The following is a 17098-nucleotide window of genomic DNA, read 5'->3' as shown; positions in this document are numbered from 1 at the left end:
ATGCTACTTTTATGATGATACTCACATGTTTTATACACACTTTAGGTCATTTATATGCATTTTCCGGCACTAACCTATTGACAAGATGCCGAAGAGCCAGTTGTTGTTTTCTGCTGTTTTTGGTTTCAGAAATCCTACAAAGGAAATATTCTCGGAATTGGACGAAATCAACGCCCAGGGTCTTATTTTTCCACGAAGCTCAAAGAAGACCGGAGGGGATACGAAGTGGGGCCACAAGGGCCCATACCCATAGGCCGGCGCGGCCAGGGAGGGGCCCGCGCTGCCCTATGGTGTGGGCCCCTCGCGCCGCCTCCAACCCTACCCTTCCGCCTACTTAAAGTCTTCGTCGTGAAACCCCCTGTACCGAGAGCCACGATACGGAAAACGTTCCAGAGACGCAGCCGTCGCCAATCCCATCTCGGGGGATTCAGGAGATCGCCTCCGGCACCCTGCCGGAGAGGGGAATCATCTCCCGGAGGGCTCTTCATCGCCATGATCACCTCCGGATTGATGTGTGAGTAGTTCACCCCTGGACTATGGGTCCATATCAGTAGCTAGATGGTTGTATTCTCCTCATTGTGCTATCATGTTAGATCTTGTGAGCTGCCTATCATGATCAAGATCATCTATTTGTAATGCTACATTTTGTGTTTGTTGGGATCCGATGAATATGGAATACTATGTCAAGTTGATTATCAATCTATCATATATGTTGTTTATGTTCTTGCACGCTCTCCGTTGCTAGTAGAGGCTCTGGCCAAGTTGATACTTGTAACTCCAAGAGGGAGTATTTATGCTCGATAGTGGGTTCATGCCTCCATTGAATCTGGGACAGGGACAGAAAGTTCTAAGGTTGTGGATGTGCTGTTGCCACTAGGGATAAAACATCAATGCTTTGTCTAAGGATATTTGTGTTGATTACATTACGCACCATACTTAATACAATTGTCTGTTGTTTGCAACTTAATACTGGAAGGGGTTCAGATGATAACCTGAAAGTGGACTTTTTAGGCATAGATGCATGCTGGATAGCGGTCTATGTACTTTGTCGTAATGCCCTGATTAAATCTCATAGTAGTCATCGTGACATGTATGTGCATTGGTATGCGCTCTCTATTTGTCAATTGCCCAACTGTAATCTGTTCACCCAACATGCTATTTATCTTATGGGAGAGACACCACTAGTGAACTGTGGACCCCGGTCCATTCTTTACATCTGAAATACAATCTACTGCAATACTTGTTCTTTACTATTCTTCGCAAACAAACATCATCTTCCACACTATACGGTTAATCCTTTGTTTTCAGCAAGCCGGTGAGATTGACAACCTCACTGTTACGTTGGGGAAAAGTACTTTGATTGTGTTGTGCAGGTTCCACGTTGGCGCCGGAATCCCTGGTGTTGCGCCGGACTCCTACTGGTTCGATAACCTTGGTTTCTTACTGAGGGAAAACTTGCTACTGTACGCATCACACCTTCCTCTTGGGGTTCCCAACGGACGTGTGTTAACTGCACACATCAAGCACTACGGGAGAAGTGGGAGGAGGGGGCGGCTAGGGTTTGGGGAGAGGGGGCACTTGGGGCGCTGGCCTTGATGCCCTTGGGTGGTGCGGCTGGTGTGGTAGCCGGCCCCCTCCCTCTCTCCCTCATTATATAGGTGGAACCCCAAGGGTTAGCCCTAAGATTCGAATAAGAGTCCAACTCCAAAACTTACCAAAGGGTGAAACCTAGGGGAAGTGGGACTCCCCCCTTTCCTTCTTCCTTGGCCGGCCAAGGTGGTGGAGTCCACCATGGACTCCACCTTCCCTCTTGGTTGGCTGGTTAGGGTTGGTGGAGTCCATCCGGGACTCCACCTTCCATGGTGATTTCTTCCGGAAGGTTCTAGAACATTCTAGCGCCTTCCATAAATGCACCGGATCATTTCCAACCTTGGAAAGTGACTTCCTATATATGAATCTTATTCTCCGGACCATTTCGGAACTCCTCGTGATGTCCTGGATCCCATCCGAGACTCCGAACAACATTCGAACTCCATTCCATATTCCATATCTACTTAAAATGACATCAAACCTTAAGTGTGTCGCCCTAAGGTTCGTGAACTATGCAGACATGGTCGAGACTCCTCTCCGACCAATAACCAATAGTGGGATCTGGAGATCCATAATGGCTCCCACACATTCAATGATAACTTAGTGATCGATTGAACCATTTACATACGATACCGATTCCCTTTGTCACGCGATACTTTACTTGTCCGAGGTTCGATCATCGGTATCTCCATACCTTGTTCAACCTCGTTACCGACAAGTACTCTTTACTCGTACCGTGGTATGCCATCTCTTGTGACCTAGTCACATGCTTGCAAGCTAATCAGATGATATTCCACCGAGAGAGCCTAGAGTATATCTATCCGTCATCGGGAAGGACAAATCCCACTCTTGATCCATATGCCTCAACTCATACTTTCCGAATACTTAATCCGATCTTTATAACCACCCATTTACGCAATGGCGTTTGATGTAATCAAAGTACCCTGCCGGTATAAGTGATTTACATGATCCCATGGTCGAAGGACTAGGTAACTATGTATCGAAAGCTTATATCAAGTTGAACTTAATGACTTGATCTCATGCTACGCTTATTTTGGGTGTATGTCCATTATATCATTCACCCAATGACATAACCTTGTTATTAACAACATCCAATGTTCATGATCATGAAACCATGATCATCTATTAATCAACAAGCTAGTTATACAAGAGGCTTACTAGGGACTCCTTGTTATTTACATAACACACATGTATCAATGTTTCGGTTAATACAATTATAGCATGGGATGTAAAGATTTATCATGAACACTAAGATATAACAATAACTAATTTATTATTGCCTCTTGGGTATATCTCCAAGCTAAGAAGTCCATTTCATATTTTACCCCCTAAGCAATGTACACTCGTGTTTAAAAAAATACCACGTTGCGGGTCCATGTGGACATTGAATCTAAGTCCATGTAGAAGTTTCATCACAATATATTATGGTATCGGTCCTAAATTCTTGATAAAATCAGATCACTAGTGCAAACTCCAAATTGGGAGAATAATCCAAAAAAATGAGAACTCAAAATATAAAATTTTCTTTTATTAAATAACTAAAATTTAAATGCAATCTTGTCTTAAAGTTTTAAAATATCTTGATAAATTTATTTCACTTTGAATTAGATTCTTCTCTTTGGTAAAATTCATAAGTAACTCTTATCATTCTCTTGTGCATTTCAGTTTTGATCCATTCCTAACTTCCTATCTAAAGTTTTTTCGCTCTTATTATGAGAGGCCAAGGCCCTAAGGTTAAAGCATGATTATGACTTTAGATGAATGGAGCGTATGTAACCTACATGTGAGATAAGATTAACACACGGAAAAAAAATTCAACCTAGAATCTTTGATACAAGTCATACACCCTTTAGTAGAGAATTGCACTAGAGCATATAGGTCCTCCCCTCCCTTGTATCCCACCGTGTTTTTTTTACATCCCGTCGTTCGTTACTAGTAAAGGCTCCAGGTATAATACCAGCTATACACGTAATCAAGTATGTATTCATGTCGCGAACAGAACATGTGGGCCATGCATGATGATGGTAATTATTAAATGTAGCTGAGTTAATTAATGGGTCATGCGTAAAAAGTAGATTGTAGATTTAAATGTTGCGTGGTCCATAAATGTTGAATAAGGTCGAATCCAAATCAATGCCCTGAGTTTTGAAATCCAGATTTAACGTACATCACATTAAAAACTTTAACTTTTAGTTTGGTCACTAACTTTTGTGAATAGTTTTCATTCTATGGTAGGTACGGATTTCTAACATGAAAAAAGTCAATTTTCATTCCACCAAGAATGTGTGCGACAAGGCTGAGGGAAAACACTTTGAATTTATGTGCTTGAAAATTATAATTATTGTAAGGAACCACCAGTAAAAACATTTGGCATTGTATAACTATTTGTTTTCCTATTTCATATTTAAGTATGTGTTGCGATAAATGCCATGTGGATCCCACTATCATTCAAACTAGTTATCACTCTGGTGGTAAAAACTTGACCATAATACCTAATCATTCAAAATAGTGAAGTAAGTTTTCCAAATATTATCCATTGTTATCTAATATTTTCTTTCACGGACTGATTTTCTCAGCCGGTTAAAAACATTTTACTACTCCCTCCGTCTCGGTTTAACAGGCATGCACGTAGTTTAAAATTTTTTTTGACTATTATTTTGGTCAATAAAATATGAAATATATGTCACAAAAATTATATCGTTGGGAAGGTTTTTTCATATGAATCTAATGATATAGATTTTCAAGACATAAATTTATATTTAATTGACCAAATCAATGGTCAAAGTTTGTCTTAAACTACGTGCGTACCTGTTAAACCGAGATGGAGCGAGTAATAGATTCAAAATTGATTTATTACACCCCGCACTCTTATCTACTCAAGAGTTTAAATGACAATTAAATTCCATGCGGTATAAAGTCAAGGATCATAATGATTTTAAATGCTACTAATTGTTCTACAATTTATTGTCCCCTTAAATTGCAGTGTATTCCTCGCATATTTTTTCCTTTACGAAACAGTTTAATGCTTTTAAATGCTACTTTGTTTACAGATCATAAAGGGCTCGGGGCGGTTCACATATGAGGGGCGCGTGCTCCTGAGAGCCAAAAACCACCAAATATTGACCCTCCTTCATTTTTTTTTGTAAATGTAAATATTCAACCGATATTATATATGCAAGGTAAATATTGGATAAAATTGTAAATGCAGTTTATTAAGTTATCTTAAATTTATCTCCACTTCAAAAGTTGAATTTAAAAAATTATTTTTCATTAACAAGCATTACACTAGTAAATATTTAGGGATTTTATCACGAGAACTTATATTAATATTTAATTATGTTTCAATAATAATCTTGATTTTCATTGCATTTATATTTTAAATTTGTGATCATACAAGTATTACAAAACATTTCATACATCAAATTTACATTTGCTTCATAAAAGTATGACACGATGTGGATCTAAGGCCTCTTTTGGTCAATTTTTTTATAGGTTTTTGGTGTATTATTTGTTTACAAGATATTGTATTAGTCTTTTCCTTTTTGTAGGGTTTCTAACCATTTGATTTTTTCCCTATGGCCTATTTAATTTGCATGTGAGACCAAATGAAAAATCCATTATTCTCGGCTTTATAAAATGTTTTCTTTTTTTATGTCAGTTATACCATGCATGTAACCTTTAGGAGAAGTTCGTGTGGTGCACCTAAAAAACTTTGTTTTCAGTTGTGTGTGATTTCAGTTCTTATACCATGCATGTAATCCTTTAGAGGAGTACGATTCATTGTTGCATGGATTTGATCTTACTTTTTTCTCATTCGTTTCTTTAGAAACTTGCGAACCAAAGAGGTCCTAAAGTGTGATATGATGATTTTAAGTATTCAACGTAATTGCTATATTACTTTACGTTTTGTGATGTGTCATCCTTGTCACCTGCAACATGATGCTAACACGAGTTCTCTTGTTGAAAAGAGGTTAGGTTAAATGGGGTAAAGCATGAAGTGAGCTTGTTAACACGGGTAAATGAGAATATTCATCCTAAATTTGTTAAGCCATACCATGTACAATTAAAATTAGGGAGTAAAAGTGGATCCTACTCTTTTTTAAATCTGGTAGCCAAAAACATATTACTCACTCCGTTCCATTATAAGTGTCAGGGCTTTAGCTTAAAAAGACTTATTATGGATCAGGGGGAGTAGTAAACATCATTGGGTAGATTTTGTGATTTAAGGCTTCTTTGGAATGATTGTAATAACATTTTTCACATTAATTTAGAGTATTTGAATTTTATGATGTTTTCATTACGGAAACCTTTTAGATTGGGTAACCAAATCCTCATGGAATCTATTCATATGCCCCACATTTGAAAGGATATGATTTCATACCTCATTTTATTTTTTTTCTTTAAGAAGATTGATGCACTTTTACCCTATCTCTCTACTCTCTCTCTCTCTCTCTCTCCTTTCAATCGTTCAATAGTTTTAATTGTTTATGGTGAACCACCCAAAGGCTTCTATTGATGAATTCATGTGATTTAAAATCATGTATGAAATACATTGACATCTCAGGGCCTCTTTGATTTTAAAGATTTGAATGTGAATTGTGGAGGATTTAAATCCTTAGAAACTTTTTCTAATGGTGGTTGTTTGAGTTTGCAACTGTACTTATTGTTTTTTTTTTTTGATAAAAACTGTACTTATTGTTTAGCGCATTGATGTGTCAACTGGAAGCATTGGATACGGAATCTGGGCAATGGAGTCCGACGGTGCGGATCAGGAACCCTGGTGTTCTAGAGGCCCTATCAGCGCCCCGCCCACGCTCCCAAGCCCTATAAATACCTACCTACCAAACCCCCATCCTGGAGCGGAGGTTCATTGCCGCACCCGTCTCCCACACCCTCACGGCACGGGACTCCCGACGAGGAACATGGACAAGCACGCCGCCGCCGCCGCCGCTGCAGAAGACGTCGAGACATGCGAGCACGAGCGCACAGGTGCGCCGCGCCTCCGCCTGCTTTTTTTTTTTTTATATTTTGGCCCGATTTCCAGGGGATTTGTTCAGGCCGGGGCTTTGGCCATGGCGCGTGTGATTTCTGGGGTTTGATGGTTTGATTGATTGGCGGCGCCGCCGGTGGCGGTTTTCGTTTGTCTGTTTCAGGGACGGTATGGACGGCGACGGCGCACATTGTGACGGCGGTGATCGGCTCCGGCGTGCTGGCGCTGGCGTGGAGCGTGGCGCAGCTGGGCTGGGTGGCGGGGCCGCTCGCCCTGGCGGGCTTCGCGTGCGTCACCTTCTACACCTCCACCCTGCTCGCCAACGCCTACCGCGCCCCCCACCCCGTCACCGGCACCAGGAACCGCACCTACATGGACGCCGTCCGATCCTACCTCAGTACGTGCCCCTTCTTCCCCCCGCGAGCACTCCATCTCCCCTGTTCGGTTAATTAACTCAACGGCAATGCCCAAATTTTTTCTCAGGTCCTAGAGAGGTGTTCATGTGCGGAATCGCCCAGTACGTGAACCTCTGGGGCACCATGGTCGGCTACACCATCACCGCGACCATCAGCATGGTGTGAGTAGTAGCAACCCACAAAATTCAATCCAGTTCCTCAGGAATCAAGTTCTGCCATAAGTTCATTCAGGGATATACTGAATCCTGTTTTCCTTTTCTGCGCTCTGTTTCCTGAAGTGCGATCAGGAGGTCCGATTGCGTCCACCAGAACGGCCAGGGCGCGCGCTGCGACACGCCGGGCACCGTGCTCATGCTCGCGTTCACCATAGTCCAGGTGGTGCTGTCCCAGTTCCCCGGCCTGGAGCACATCACGTGGCTCTCGGTTGTGGCCGCGGTCATGTCCTTCGCCTACTCCTTCATCGCGCTTGCGCTGTCGGTGGCGGAGTGGGTGTCTCACGGTGGCCACCCCAGTGGCAGGATTCAGGGCGCTGCTGCGGCCTCGTCCAGCAAGAAGATGTGGGACGTGCTTCTTGCCCTGGGGAACATTGCCTTTGCCTACACGTTTGCAGAAGTGCTAATTGAGATCCAGGTAAGGGCGCTGATGATTTAGACGCTCTAATTTCAGTAATGATACGTTTGTTCACAACTCTAATGTTTCATCTTATGACGATGATTCAGACGCTCTAATTTCAGTAATGACACAGAACTTCAGAAAGGATCTTTTCCGTTTCAGAACATTACTCCAAGTGGTGATGCTTTTGTCACTAACTTATCATTACTTGTTTTGGTCGCAGGATACACTGAAGTCACCACCATCTGAGCACAAGACCATGAAGAAGGCAGCAATGTATGGAATTGGAGCCACCACCGTGTTCTATATCTCTGTTGGCTGCGCTGGATATGCCGCATTTGGTTCAGATGCTCCTGGCAACATCCTGACGGCCTCCGGATTAGGGCCTTTCTGGCTCGTCGACATCGCCAACATGTGTCTCATCCTCCACCTCATTGGGGCATATCAGGTCGGTGCATCTCAGCTAGAATTTCAGAACTGCATTAACCGTAAATCTGACAAGCACTCTGAGCTGCATGAAGTTAACCTTGCAGCCCTACTGTCTAGTAGCTTGAGCTAAATGCTTTCCTCGATGCAGGTTTATGCACAACCCATATTTGCTACAGCAGAGAGGTGGATTGTATCCCGGTGGCCAGACACCAAGTTCATCAGCAGCGCATACACCGTCAGCATCCCGCTCATGCAACGAGGCTCAGTGACCGTCGCGCCTTACAAGCTTGTCTTAAGGACCGTCATAGTTGTCACGACAACTGTGGTGGCGATGATGATACCGTTTTTCAACGCGGTGCTGGGGCTCCTTGGTGCGTTCAGCTTCTGGCCGCTGACCGTATACTTCCCCGTCAGCATGCACATTGCCCAGGGGAAGATCACCAAGGGGGTGAAGTGGTATCTCCTGCAAGGTTTGAGCATGACCTGCCTGATGATCTCAGTGGCAGTGGGTATAGGCTCTGTGACTGACATTGTGGATAGCCTGAAGGCCTCTGCTCCATTCAAAACTGTCAGCTAGAGCATGTACTAGTCTTGTGTAGAATAGCGGTTGAATATCTGTACTGTATCATTTTTCTCTGATGTCCATGTACCGGAAGCCGATCAGTTCCACAAAGACGAGTTTCTTATAGTTAGATCGTCTATAATGACCCATTGGGTTGTTTCTAGTCCTCTCTAAATAAACTCTGAAGAATGACTAACATGAAACAGAAAAGAGTGTTATTGAATGATCATCACAATTATGTCAGAATTATACAATGGCATGTTCCTCTTTGGCTAAAAATGTGAGCTCATTCAGAGTGTCAAGACTGCTAACTTTCATGACCTTTCACTGCAGTTCATTACATCATATCATAATGATGCTCATAACATTAATTCGGAAAGTGCAAGGTACAGGACTGAGTTTATACAGAAACTGCATGGCACATGACCTATATGGACAAGCTATGAGAGGCTACTACACCTTCAAATTATATTAACAGTGTATACTGGCTTCATGCTCACTAGTAAGACATTCTAAGGTCCTAATCGGCTGCTCCAGGGTGTTTCTATCTGGCGCATAAAGGTCCTTTCTTGTTGATGGTGGCATCTTACAAAGAAAAGGTTACCTGCCCCTACTTATTATTCTTGTTCTTTGCCCTCCATGTTACCGTAGTAGTGACAATGTCGATAAGCATTTCCACACTTCTCGCCCAGAAGGCACTTGAGTAGTGCACACAAGGGCATTGTTCGAGATCTTTTATCATGTCTTCTGATACATAGTAGCTAACTTTTGGAACAAGAACAGCTGAAGTATTTTTTTTCCACCAAAATGCGATGGTACCCAGGACACAATATCCAGTTCAATGTTAAACTGCTGGTCTGTCTGAGCTACGCCCAGTAAACAACTCTAGCAATACAACACAAGGCTGTTAACACTGCTCTTCTCTGTTGCCCTGCATTTCAGATATAAGCTGATGTAAGACTCAAATCTTCAGACTTGTATCTTTAATATATATGCATCTGACAACTATATAATTTTCATAAATACGCACAAGACATCCGGGAGTTACTGCATAAAGAATACGTAATGCTGATGCATCACTCGCCAAGTTTATCAATCAAATATGTATATGAATAGGTCAACTTTAATACTAATTGATACCAAAAATGTGGAAGAAAATTATATACCCAAAAGGCAAACTGCATCCATTAACAGAAACTGATATCTACTCGCAAAAAAAAACTCATATCAAGTGACAAATACTACTCTATATAAACCATACTGTTTTGATAATCCAAATTCAGTAATTAGTTCATCTTTCATTTGGCACTGTTATTTACCAGGACAGGTTAAGATGAATGCTAGATTAGCTGAGTAGCCCTGAAAAGAATATTTTCTACATTACTCATACAGAGGACTAACTGTTAAGTCGTTACGACATTATTAACTGCAAATATGTAAAGACAAGTCAATGTAAGTGACAATGTCTAGAACTTACAAGGAGCTATGCAACCCTAGGAACTGGCAAAGCAGCTGATGGAATGACTTCTGGGGGATGGAAGGACTGGACAACCCACTTTGAGACACTGTCATCACCACTCTCGGTGTCTTGCTTTCTATTGAAAACCTCAAGCCTGTTATTTTCATATCTCAGACATGCCAATGAAGATAAGAGAACAACCAAAGATGACACCATGATCAGCACAGCAAAAAGCCGTCTCCGTGAGAAGTTATGATGGTTTTCGGTCCATTGGCAAGAAGGTAAACTGGTGGCAGATTGCCGCCAACCTTCTGAAGTGTCGTTGACACAAAGGTCAGAATTTTCAGAAAATGCATCATCTCCAGCTACCATCAAGAACTGTGGAGAGATTGGTCCAGACAAATTGTTGTGAGAGAAATCAACATAACTTAGCTTCAACGACTGCAGTCCTCCAGGGATTTCACCAGAGATTATGTTATGAGATAGGTTGAGTGAATTCAGCACCAAAAGGGAGCCAAGTGTGTCTGCAATTTTGCCAGACAAAGAATTCTCTGCAAGATTAAGGTCAATTAGGCTGTTGCAGAGACCAAGTTCTGCTGGTATTGACTCTTCCAGTGCATTGTGCTCCAAATTCAGGTATGAAAGTTGCTTCAGATTACCAATCTGTGCAGGGATTTGGCCAGAGAATCTGTTGTTGGAAGCATCTAGCTTCTGCAGCTGAGAGAGATTTCCCAACTCAATTGGAAGTTTACTGGATAAGTTGTTGTTCTGAACAAGCAACTGATTTAGAGTGGCTGAAATGCCTATATCAGAAGATATACCTCCAACAAATCCATTGTCAGCAACATCAATTATCACAGCATTAGGCAATCCCCACATACCATGAGGAATGTTCCCACTGAACTGATTTTGACTTACTCTAAACCTCTCTAGTGTCTTGCAAGAAGTGTAAGAGCTGGGAAATTCACCTGAGAAGTTGTTGCTCAAAGCCAGCAAGAACTGCAGATTGTTGTTTTGGCACATGAACTTCGGAAACTCACCAGAAAAATAGTTCTCTGATATGTCAATTGCATTGAGTGGTGAGAACCGGCCCAGGTTGGCAGGGAACTTTCCTGAGAACTGATTTTCATAGGTTGAAAATGACTCAAGAAACTGCAAGTCCCCAAGTCCTTCAGGGAGCTCACCATGGAAGTTGTTCCTGTATATATGGAAGACCTTAAGCTTCTTCAGTCTAACGATTTCCTTGGGCAGTACACCACTAAGTTGATTCTGGGACACATCAAATTCAGATAACAAAGTCAGCTGTGCAAGCTCAGGAGGAATTTCACCAGTCAGATTGTTTTGGTAGAGCTCAATCTTCCACAGGTTGCGCAAGTTGGATATTGCCTTCGGGAACACACCGGTCATTTGATTGCGTGAGAAGTCCAGAGTCCCAAGTGAATCCAAGTCAAAGACTGAAGCTGGTATCTCTCCTCTAAGGTTGCATTGCCCCAAAAATAGCCATGTCAGGTTCTTCAGGAGTCCAATACTTTCAGGAACATAATCTTCATCGAAATTGTTCTCTCCTAGGCCTAGTTCAGTTAAGCCTGATATTTTGCTGATCCATATAGGGAAGGCACCAGAAAAATTATTTGTTGATAAATCAAGAACTTTTAGTTTGAACAATGATGAAAGATTGGGCAATTGGCCTGCCAAACTGTTCACTGACAAATTAAGAACTTGCAAATTTGTGCAGTTAGTCAGTGTACCAGGAATAGTGCCTGTGAGGGAATTTGCACTGAGGTCCAAAGTATTTAATTGGCGGAGAATAGAAAATGATGGTGATATTGTGCCTGATAGTGAGGCATTTGAGAGTGATACTCCAGTGACCTCACCAGAAATTTTATCACACGTTACACCGTAAAATTCACACGCTGGGTGAGATTGATCCCAGTTGCTTAGGTAATTTTCTGGATCATGTAGATGACTTTTGACGTCGAGGAGTGCATCTCTTTCCAGAGGTAAGGATGTGGATATACCAACATTGGCAAATAGGAGAAAGCACCAGAAATATATCTGAAACTGTGAGGTCGACATACTGCGTACCTGAAAATAAGGGCACCTAAAATTAGTTTGGGCACACTGGATCTGATGAAAATATAAATACCAAGATATTTCCACAAAAGTGGACTATGTTCAAATTTCAGAAACGAATGTCAGTGTGAAGTTGACTTCCACCACAGTCATGTTTGATTATAGCTGATGGAAATTGAAGTGTGAAAAAGACTCGAAGACAAATCATTGTACGGAAGCCTACTACTGAATAATCATTGGGACCAAGCTATAAAAGAGATAGTTCTTGCTGGCCCAGGCTACTAGCAAATATCAGCCTTCTCGTTCTAACCAGGACAAGTTTGTGACTACTACAAATGAATTTCTCCGACTAGTTCACCGTACGTCCTTCCCAAAAGAAATGGGTGGTGCTGATGGTTTTGATGTACCTCAAGATAAGAAGGTTCCGTATTTCTACTTCATCAGAAGCAGATGATGTACTCAAAGTTCCTTTCTAAGTTGGTAAGCACCGCAGACTTATACAGAAACCTAAGCAGATATTTTAGCTGCTACATGTAATATTCGAAAATCTTTTCCCAGCGTCTCGGATAACTAGGGTAGGATCTTGTTTGTGTTCATACTTCATGTCAGAATTTGACTCATTCAGCAAGTGGGCACACGGAACGATTCCACAAATTCTTGGAGCAGAACAAAATGTCCTCATTATCCTTGTCCCTAGCTCGCATATATGGCAATGGCCTCCGTTCAAAAAACGAAAAATAGCATATGGCCCGTTGTCTAGTATTGCGTCACATGATGGTGAAATGCAAGTTCTGGCGCATGCAGTTCAAAAACAGGGGATCACTCATCACTGCCGACCACATAAGATCGAAGGGTGCAGGGTTCTGGGTGAGACTCGACTACATGATCTGCAAATGGGTTCTGCTACATTAAGTTCCACGCTTTCTGCATGCATCCTCTTGGCATATAGCTAACCTATGTTTTGTGCAGTACTGATGAACACAAATACGTCGCTGTCAGTTACATGAACCATACGTATGGAACGCTGATTCCCCTGCCTAATGTCCCTACCAGCAACATTTCTCTATTGTTTTGGTCAGAATAGATAATCTACCCAATCAACAATATGTTATGTGGGTGTGGCTAGTAGCTACAACTACCGAAGAAAAGCAAATAACACTACCCAAGAAGCCAAGAAGTACATGATATGAATATGCACCAAGCATGAATGTTCAGGTTAGAAAATTGCTGAAGCTCAATCGTAGTAATCCCTACATCGATTTTTTCTGCTACTTCTCATATAGTACAAGTGAGATGACATTACTGCAAAACTTAACCGGCGATCAAACGGAGAAATGTAAGTGCATAGCCCAGGCAGGCAGGGCAGGGGAGGGAATTGAGAAACGCACCAGCTAGAAGAAGACAGGATCAGCAGAACTCCTGGGCCTCTGGCTAAGCAAAGTAGCAGCAGATGTCGAGAGCAGAGAAGAGAGCAACCGGCAGCTAAGTAGTGGAGCGAGAGAGGTGGAGCAGAAGAGAGGAAGACGGCAAGCGGCCACGCAGGCAGGAGGTGCGCGCGCCTCTCGCTCTAGTTTGCGTCTGGCGGAAATGCTCTGAATCCTGGCGCCGTCTGATGCGTCCGTATATATAGTGGTGGCGGTTCATTGCGTCTCGGGATTCGCACGCACGCCCTGATGCTGATGGGGACAGGGTTTTCGACGACACGGAGACCAAAAACTTGACGTGGGCCGTCCCGTCCAGTCCCCCGGCGAGCTAGCCGGAATCTTCCATCCTGTGGATGGATATCGCGCCGCTCCATCGGTGGTGGTGGTGGGCGCTGCCGCCCACTGGGACGAAAGCGACGCCCGCGTCGCCCGCCGGTCTCCGGCCCGGCCGGAGTGCCCGTTTGCCGACGTGCCGCGCCCCCGTGCCGGCCGCGTCGACGGAGGATCGCAAAGACGCTGAGTCACCGGCACTAGAATTCCGACAAGAGTACCGCCGGTGCTTCTCTCCGATCCGGACTGCCGCCTCGTGCAAAACAAACTGTAAACGAAAGGAGCAGCGCGGCCGTATTTCCTCCACCTGTAAAATAGCTGCTCTCGATCGAATTCAACCTAAGATAGGTTCGGTAGAAAACGAAGCACCAATCAACAAAGCCTGGACAATCATGGATGAGCTAGGAGACGTACAAGAACGGCACAACAGAAATTCAAACGTAGATTCGAGTCAAAGATCTGCTGATCCACCTCACCACTGCCCTAGTACTGGAAGCAAATACTATAAGTGCGGATAACAAAAGGATACACCGAAAGCTGCAGACCAGCCCCCACAATGACAATACTCTGCTAAGACTACTCATAGTGGGAGTAACTTAGGTAGTAACATCACACACTTTAAGGTGTTTTGGTGACATGGCATAGCAATAAATGAAGAAAGAGATGGAGGTGGTAACTAGCTATGTTACCATAATATCACACACCCCAAGATAAAATGAGTCTACAAACTAATAAATGAGACTTTGCATGATACCATCTCTAAGTTACTTTCCACTATGAAGGTAGTAACATGGACTAGTAACGTATGCATGACACCACCTCATGTTACTCCCCACTATGAGCAGCCTAATCATTCCGATTACTAGTACCAGTGTACGATACTACTAGGTACTCCTTCTTTTCTGAATTAGTTATCGAAAATTTGTATGTTTCTTTACATAAAATGTGTCTACGTACCCAAATCAGCGACAACTAATATGTAATGGGTTGATACGGTCATCTTGATTGTACATAAAGGTTGCAATCAACTTTGACTCCTTGAGTGATTTGTTTGACTAGTATTATGTACACAAGACCGAAGCACACAGTTTTGTATGGGCATAGCTGATTAGATTGTGACGTGAACCCCGTGAACTGCTAGGCATCGGGATGCCACTCATAGGAGCAGACCAGCAAGTACCTCCCTGTTTGACCAAGGAGAGACTGCTTGGCTTTGCCTGTCCATTATTCTGCTAATCTAACGCTTTTTTTTTTTGAAGTGTAATCTAACGCTACTAAACAATAGAGCGTCAGTTAACCGCCATTACGTCAGCTCGTACCGCGGACAGCGAAACGATCCGCTGCTGGATTCGTTTCCTGTGTCAAATGTTAAAAATTACTACTGCAGAAGTGGACGTCCCCGCTCAAGAACATGTCGATGTTTGCATGTGATGATGTGAGCATTTGCCTATCGTTGAGGTTTGTGTACAGTAATGAACTAATTAATGGAATTCACTGCAAGAAACATGTTCAACAATTCTTCAAACTCCCCAAGTGCAAAATCTTTGCATGGTTAGTTCATCGAAATCGTGTTTGAACGTTGAAGCGCCTCCATAAACGAGTGAGGCCAAATTATGGCAACTGCCAGCTCTCAACCAAGTTAAAAAAATTGGCCAGACACTTACCGATTCGTTGCCCTTTCATTCTCCGTGTTTGGAAAAGCTTGAAATCATGGCTTGTCCTCATTGGTCTTCAGAAACAATCACTAGTAGGAAAAGACCTACCCGTTGCGCACAAAAATGGTCCACTCGTGGCGTAGGGCCATGCACCACGCATATCAGGCCATTAATATCCCCTAACCTGTGGCGCTCGTACTGGTGCGCCACGGGTATATGAACTACCCGTGGCGCACGCCACGGGTAACTATGCACAATGCGCCAGGGGTATTTTTTTCAATTTTTCTAATATGTTTCAAACCCTAGATCTAGATCTAGATCTGATGGTAGTTTTGTGATTGGCCCACCGCGCCGCGGGACGTTTTTGCCATCGAGTCATCACCAAGCACGGAGCATGGCATGGTCGTTTGAAGATGAGCGGAGCAGGGCGTCGTGGTCCATGGCAGGGGCGGAGCAGAGCGTCATCATCCATGGTAGGGGCGGAGCAGGGCGTCGTCGTCCATGGCAGGGACGAAGCAGGGCGCCGACGTCCATGGTAGGGGCGGAGTAGGGCGTCATCGTCCATGGCAGGGGCGGAGCAGGCACCGTCGTCCATGGTAGGAGCCGAGCAGGGCATTGTCTTCCGTGGCGGAAGGAGGAGACGATGGATAGAAAGGAGAGGAGGAGAGGAAGGAGGAGACGATGGATGAGGAAGTAGGAGAGGAGAGGAGGAGAGGATGGAGGAGAGAATGTGCGGTGGAAGGGAGGAGCGAGGAGGATAAGGGTAGATGGCTATTCACATTTCGAAGGATGAAAAGTTAGCAGTTTTTCCCTCTTTCAAACTTTTTTTCTAAAAGCTGGAAAAACTCATGTTTCTGTTTTGAATTTGAGGAATCCAAAAATTGTCTAAATGACTATATGTGGTTGAAATAAGATGTAAATTTTTGCGTAGATACATTTTCATATAAAAACCCTTTTCATCGGAGGTCGTATGCAACTATAAATCCCGTTTTACCGAACATCACCGATATTATGCATACAAAAAATCGAAATTCATGTTTGTTAATTTTTGATGATTGCAAGTGCACATACCAATTGTAACTAGTTTCGAAGTAAGAGTATCAAACCACGGAGAGCTGTTGGTAGAGTTCTTTATGCCCCTCGCTACTATTATCTAGAGAGTACTTAAAAGTTATTCTAATTCTAAGCTAGAGTATATAAAGGTTGGTTGGTGTTTGAGAGCAAAAGTAAAAAAAACAAATAAGTAAAGTAATGTAACCAAGAGCATCGAGTATGGTTTCGGGAATGACAATATGGTTAAGGTGTTCTCGGGGATTGTTGGTTCCGCCACTAGCATTAACTAATAGCACAAACTAGATAATTCAAATCTTGGCACTCGTTGTATGTGGGAAAGGCTAGAAAGTTGGAATATGTGTCTCATAACACATCCCTGAATAAGCACCGCAATGATCTTCGGCAAGCCACCTATTGGTCCATAACAATTAAGGGATTACCCCGTAGTTATTTGTTGAGCGCTGCGAGTCACTTTTTATCCCCT

General features: G+C 43.1%; 2 protein-coding genes across 2 annotated transcripts; one reads left to right on the top strand and one right to left on the bottom strand.

Annotated features, from left to right (window-relative positions):
* The first annotated feature begins 6448 nt into the window (after positions 1 to 6448).
* Positions 6449 to 8849, top strand: LOC127345209 (amino acid permease 6). The gene is made up of 6 exons (XM_051371650.2): positions 6449 to 6600; positions 6765 to 6998; positions 7085 to 7178; positions 7296 to 7647; positions 7853 to 8077; positions 8207 to 8849. Exons 1-6 carry the CDS (start codon positions 6534 to 6536, stop codon positions 8633 to 8635), a joined length of 1401 nt encoding a protein of 466 aa, XP_051227610.1. The 5' UTR covers positions 6449 to 6533; the 3' UTR covers positions 8636 to 8849.
* A 67-nt stretch (positions 8850 to 8916) lies between these two features.
* Positions 8917 to 13756, bottom strand: LOC127345208 (uncharacterized). The gene is made up of 3 exons (XM_051371649.2): positions 13541 to 13756; positions 10098 to 12164; positions 8917 to 9551 (listed from the first exon to the last, which is right to left on the bottom strand). Exon 2 carries the CDS (start codon positions 12153 to 12155, stop codon positions 10104 to 10106), a length of 2052 nt encoding a protein of 683 aa, XP_051227609.1. The 5' UTR covers positions 12156 to 12164; positions 13541 to 13756; the 3' UTR covers positions 8917 to 9551; positions 10098 to 10103.
* Positions 13757 to 17098: the final 3342 nt, after the last annotated feature.

This window comes from Lolium perenne, chromosome 3, assembly GCF_019359855.2.
Source record: "Lolium perenne isolate Kyuss_39 chromosome 3, Kyuss_2.0, whole genome shotgun sequence".
In the NCBI taxonomy this organism is placed as follows: Eukaryota; Viridiplantae; Streptophyta; class Magnoliopsida; order Poales; family Poaceae; genus Lolium; species Lolium perenne.
The sequence above is the reverse complement of the archived record's forward strand: the minus strand, read 5'-3'. Positions and strand labels throughout refer to the sequence as shown.

Excerpts from the sequence above, each read along its gene's own strand:
- LOC127345209 (XM_051371650.2), top strand. The coding sequence starts at position 6,534 with ATGGACAAGCACGCCGCCGCCGCCGCCGCTGCAGAAGACGTCGAGACA. Across the intron at positions 7,179-7,295 it reads ACCGCGACCATCAGCATGGT|TGCGATCAGGAGGTCCGATT; the intron begins GTGAGTAGTAGC and ends TGTTTCCTGAAG. Across the intron at positions 7,648-7,852 it reads AAGTGCTAATTGAGATCCAG|GATACACTGAAGTCACCACC; the intron begins GTAAGGGCGCTG and ends TTTTGGTCGCAG.
- LOC127345208 (XM_051371649.2), bottom strand. The coding sequence starts at position 12,155 with ATGTCGACCTCACAGTTTCAGATATATTTCTGGTGCTTTCTCCTATTT.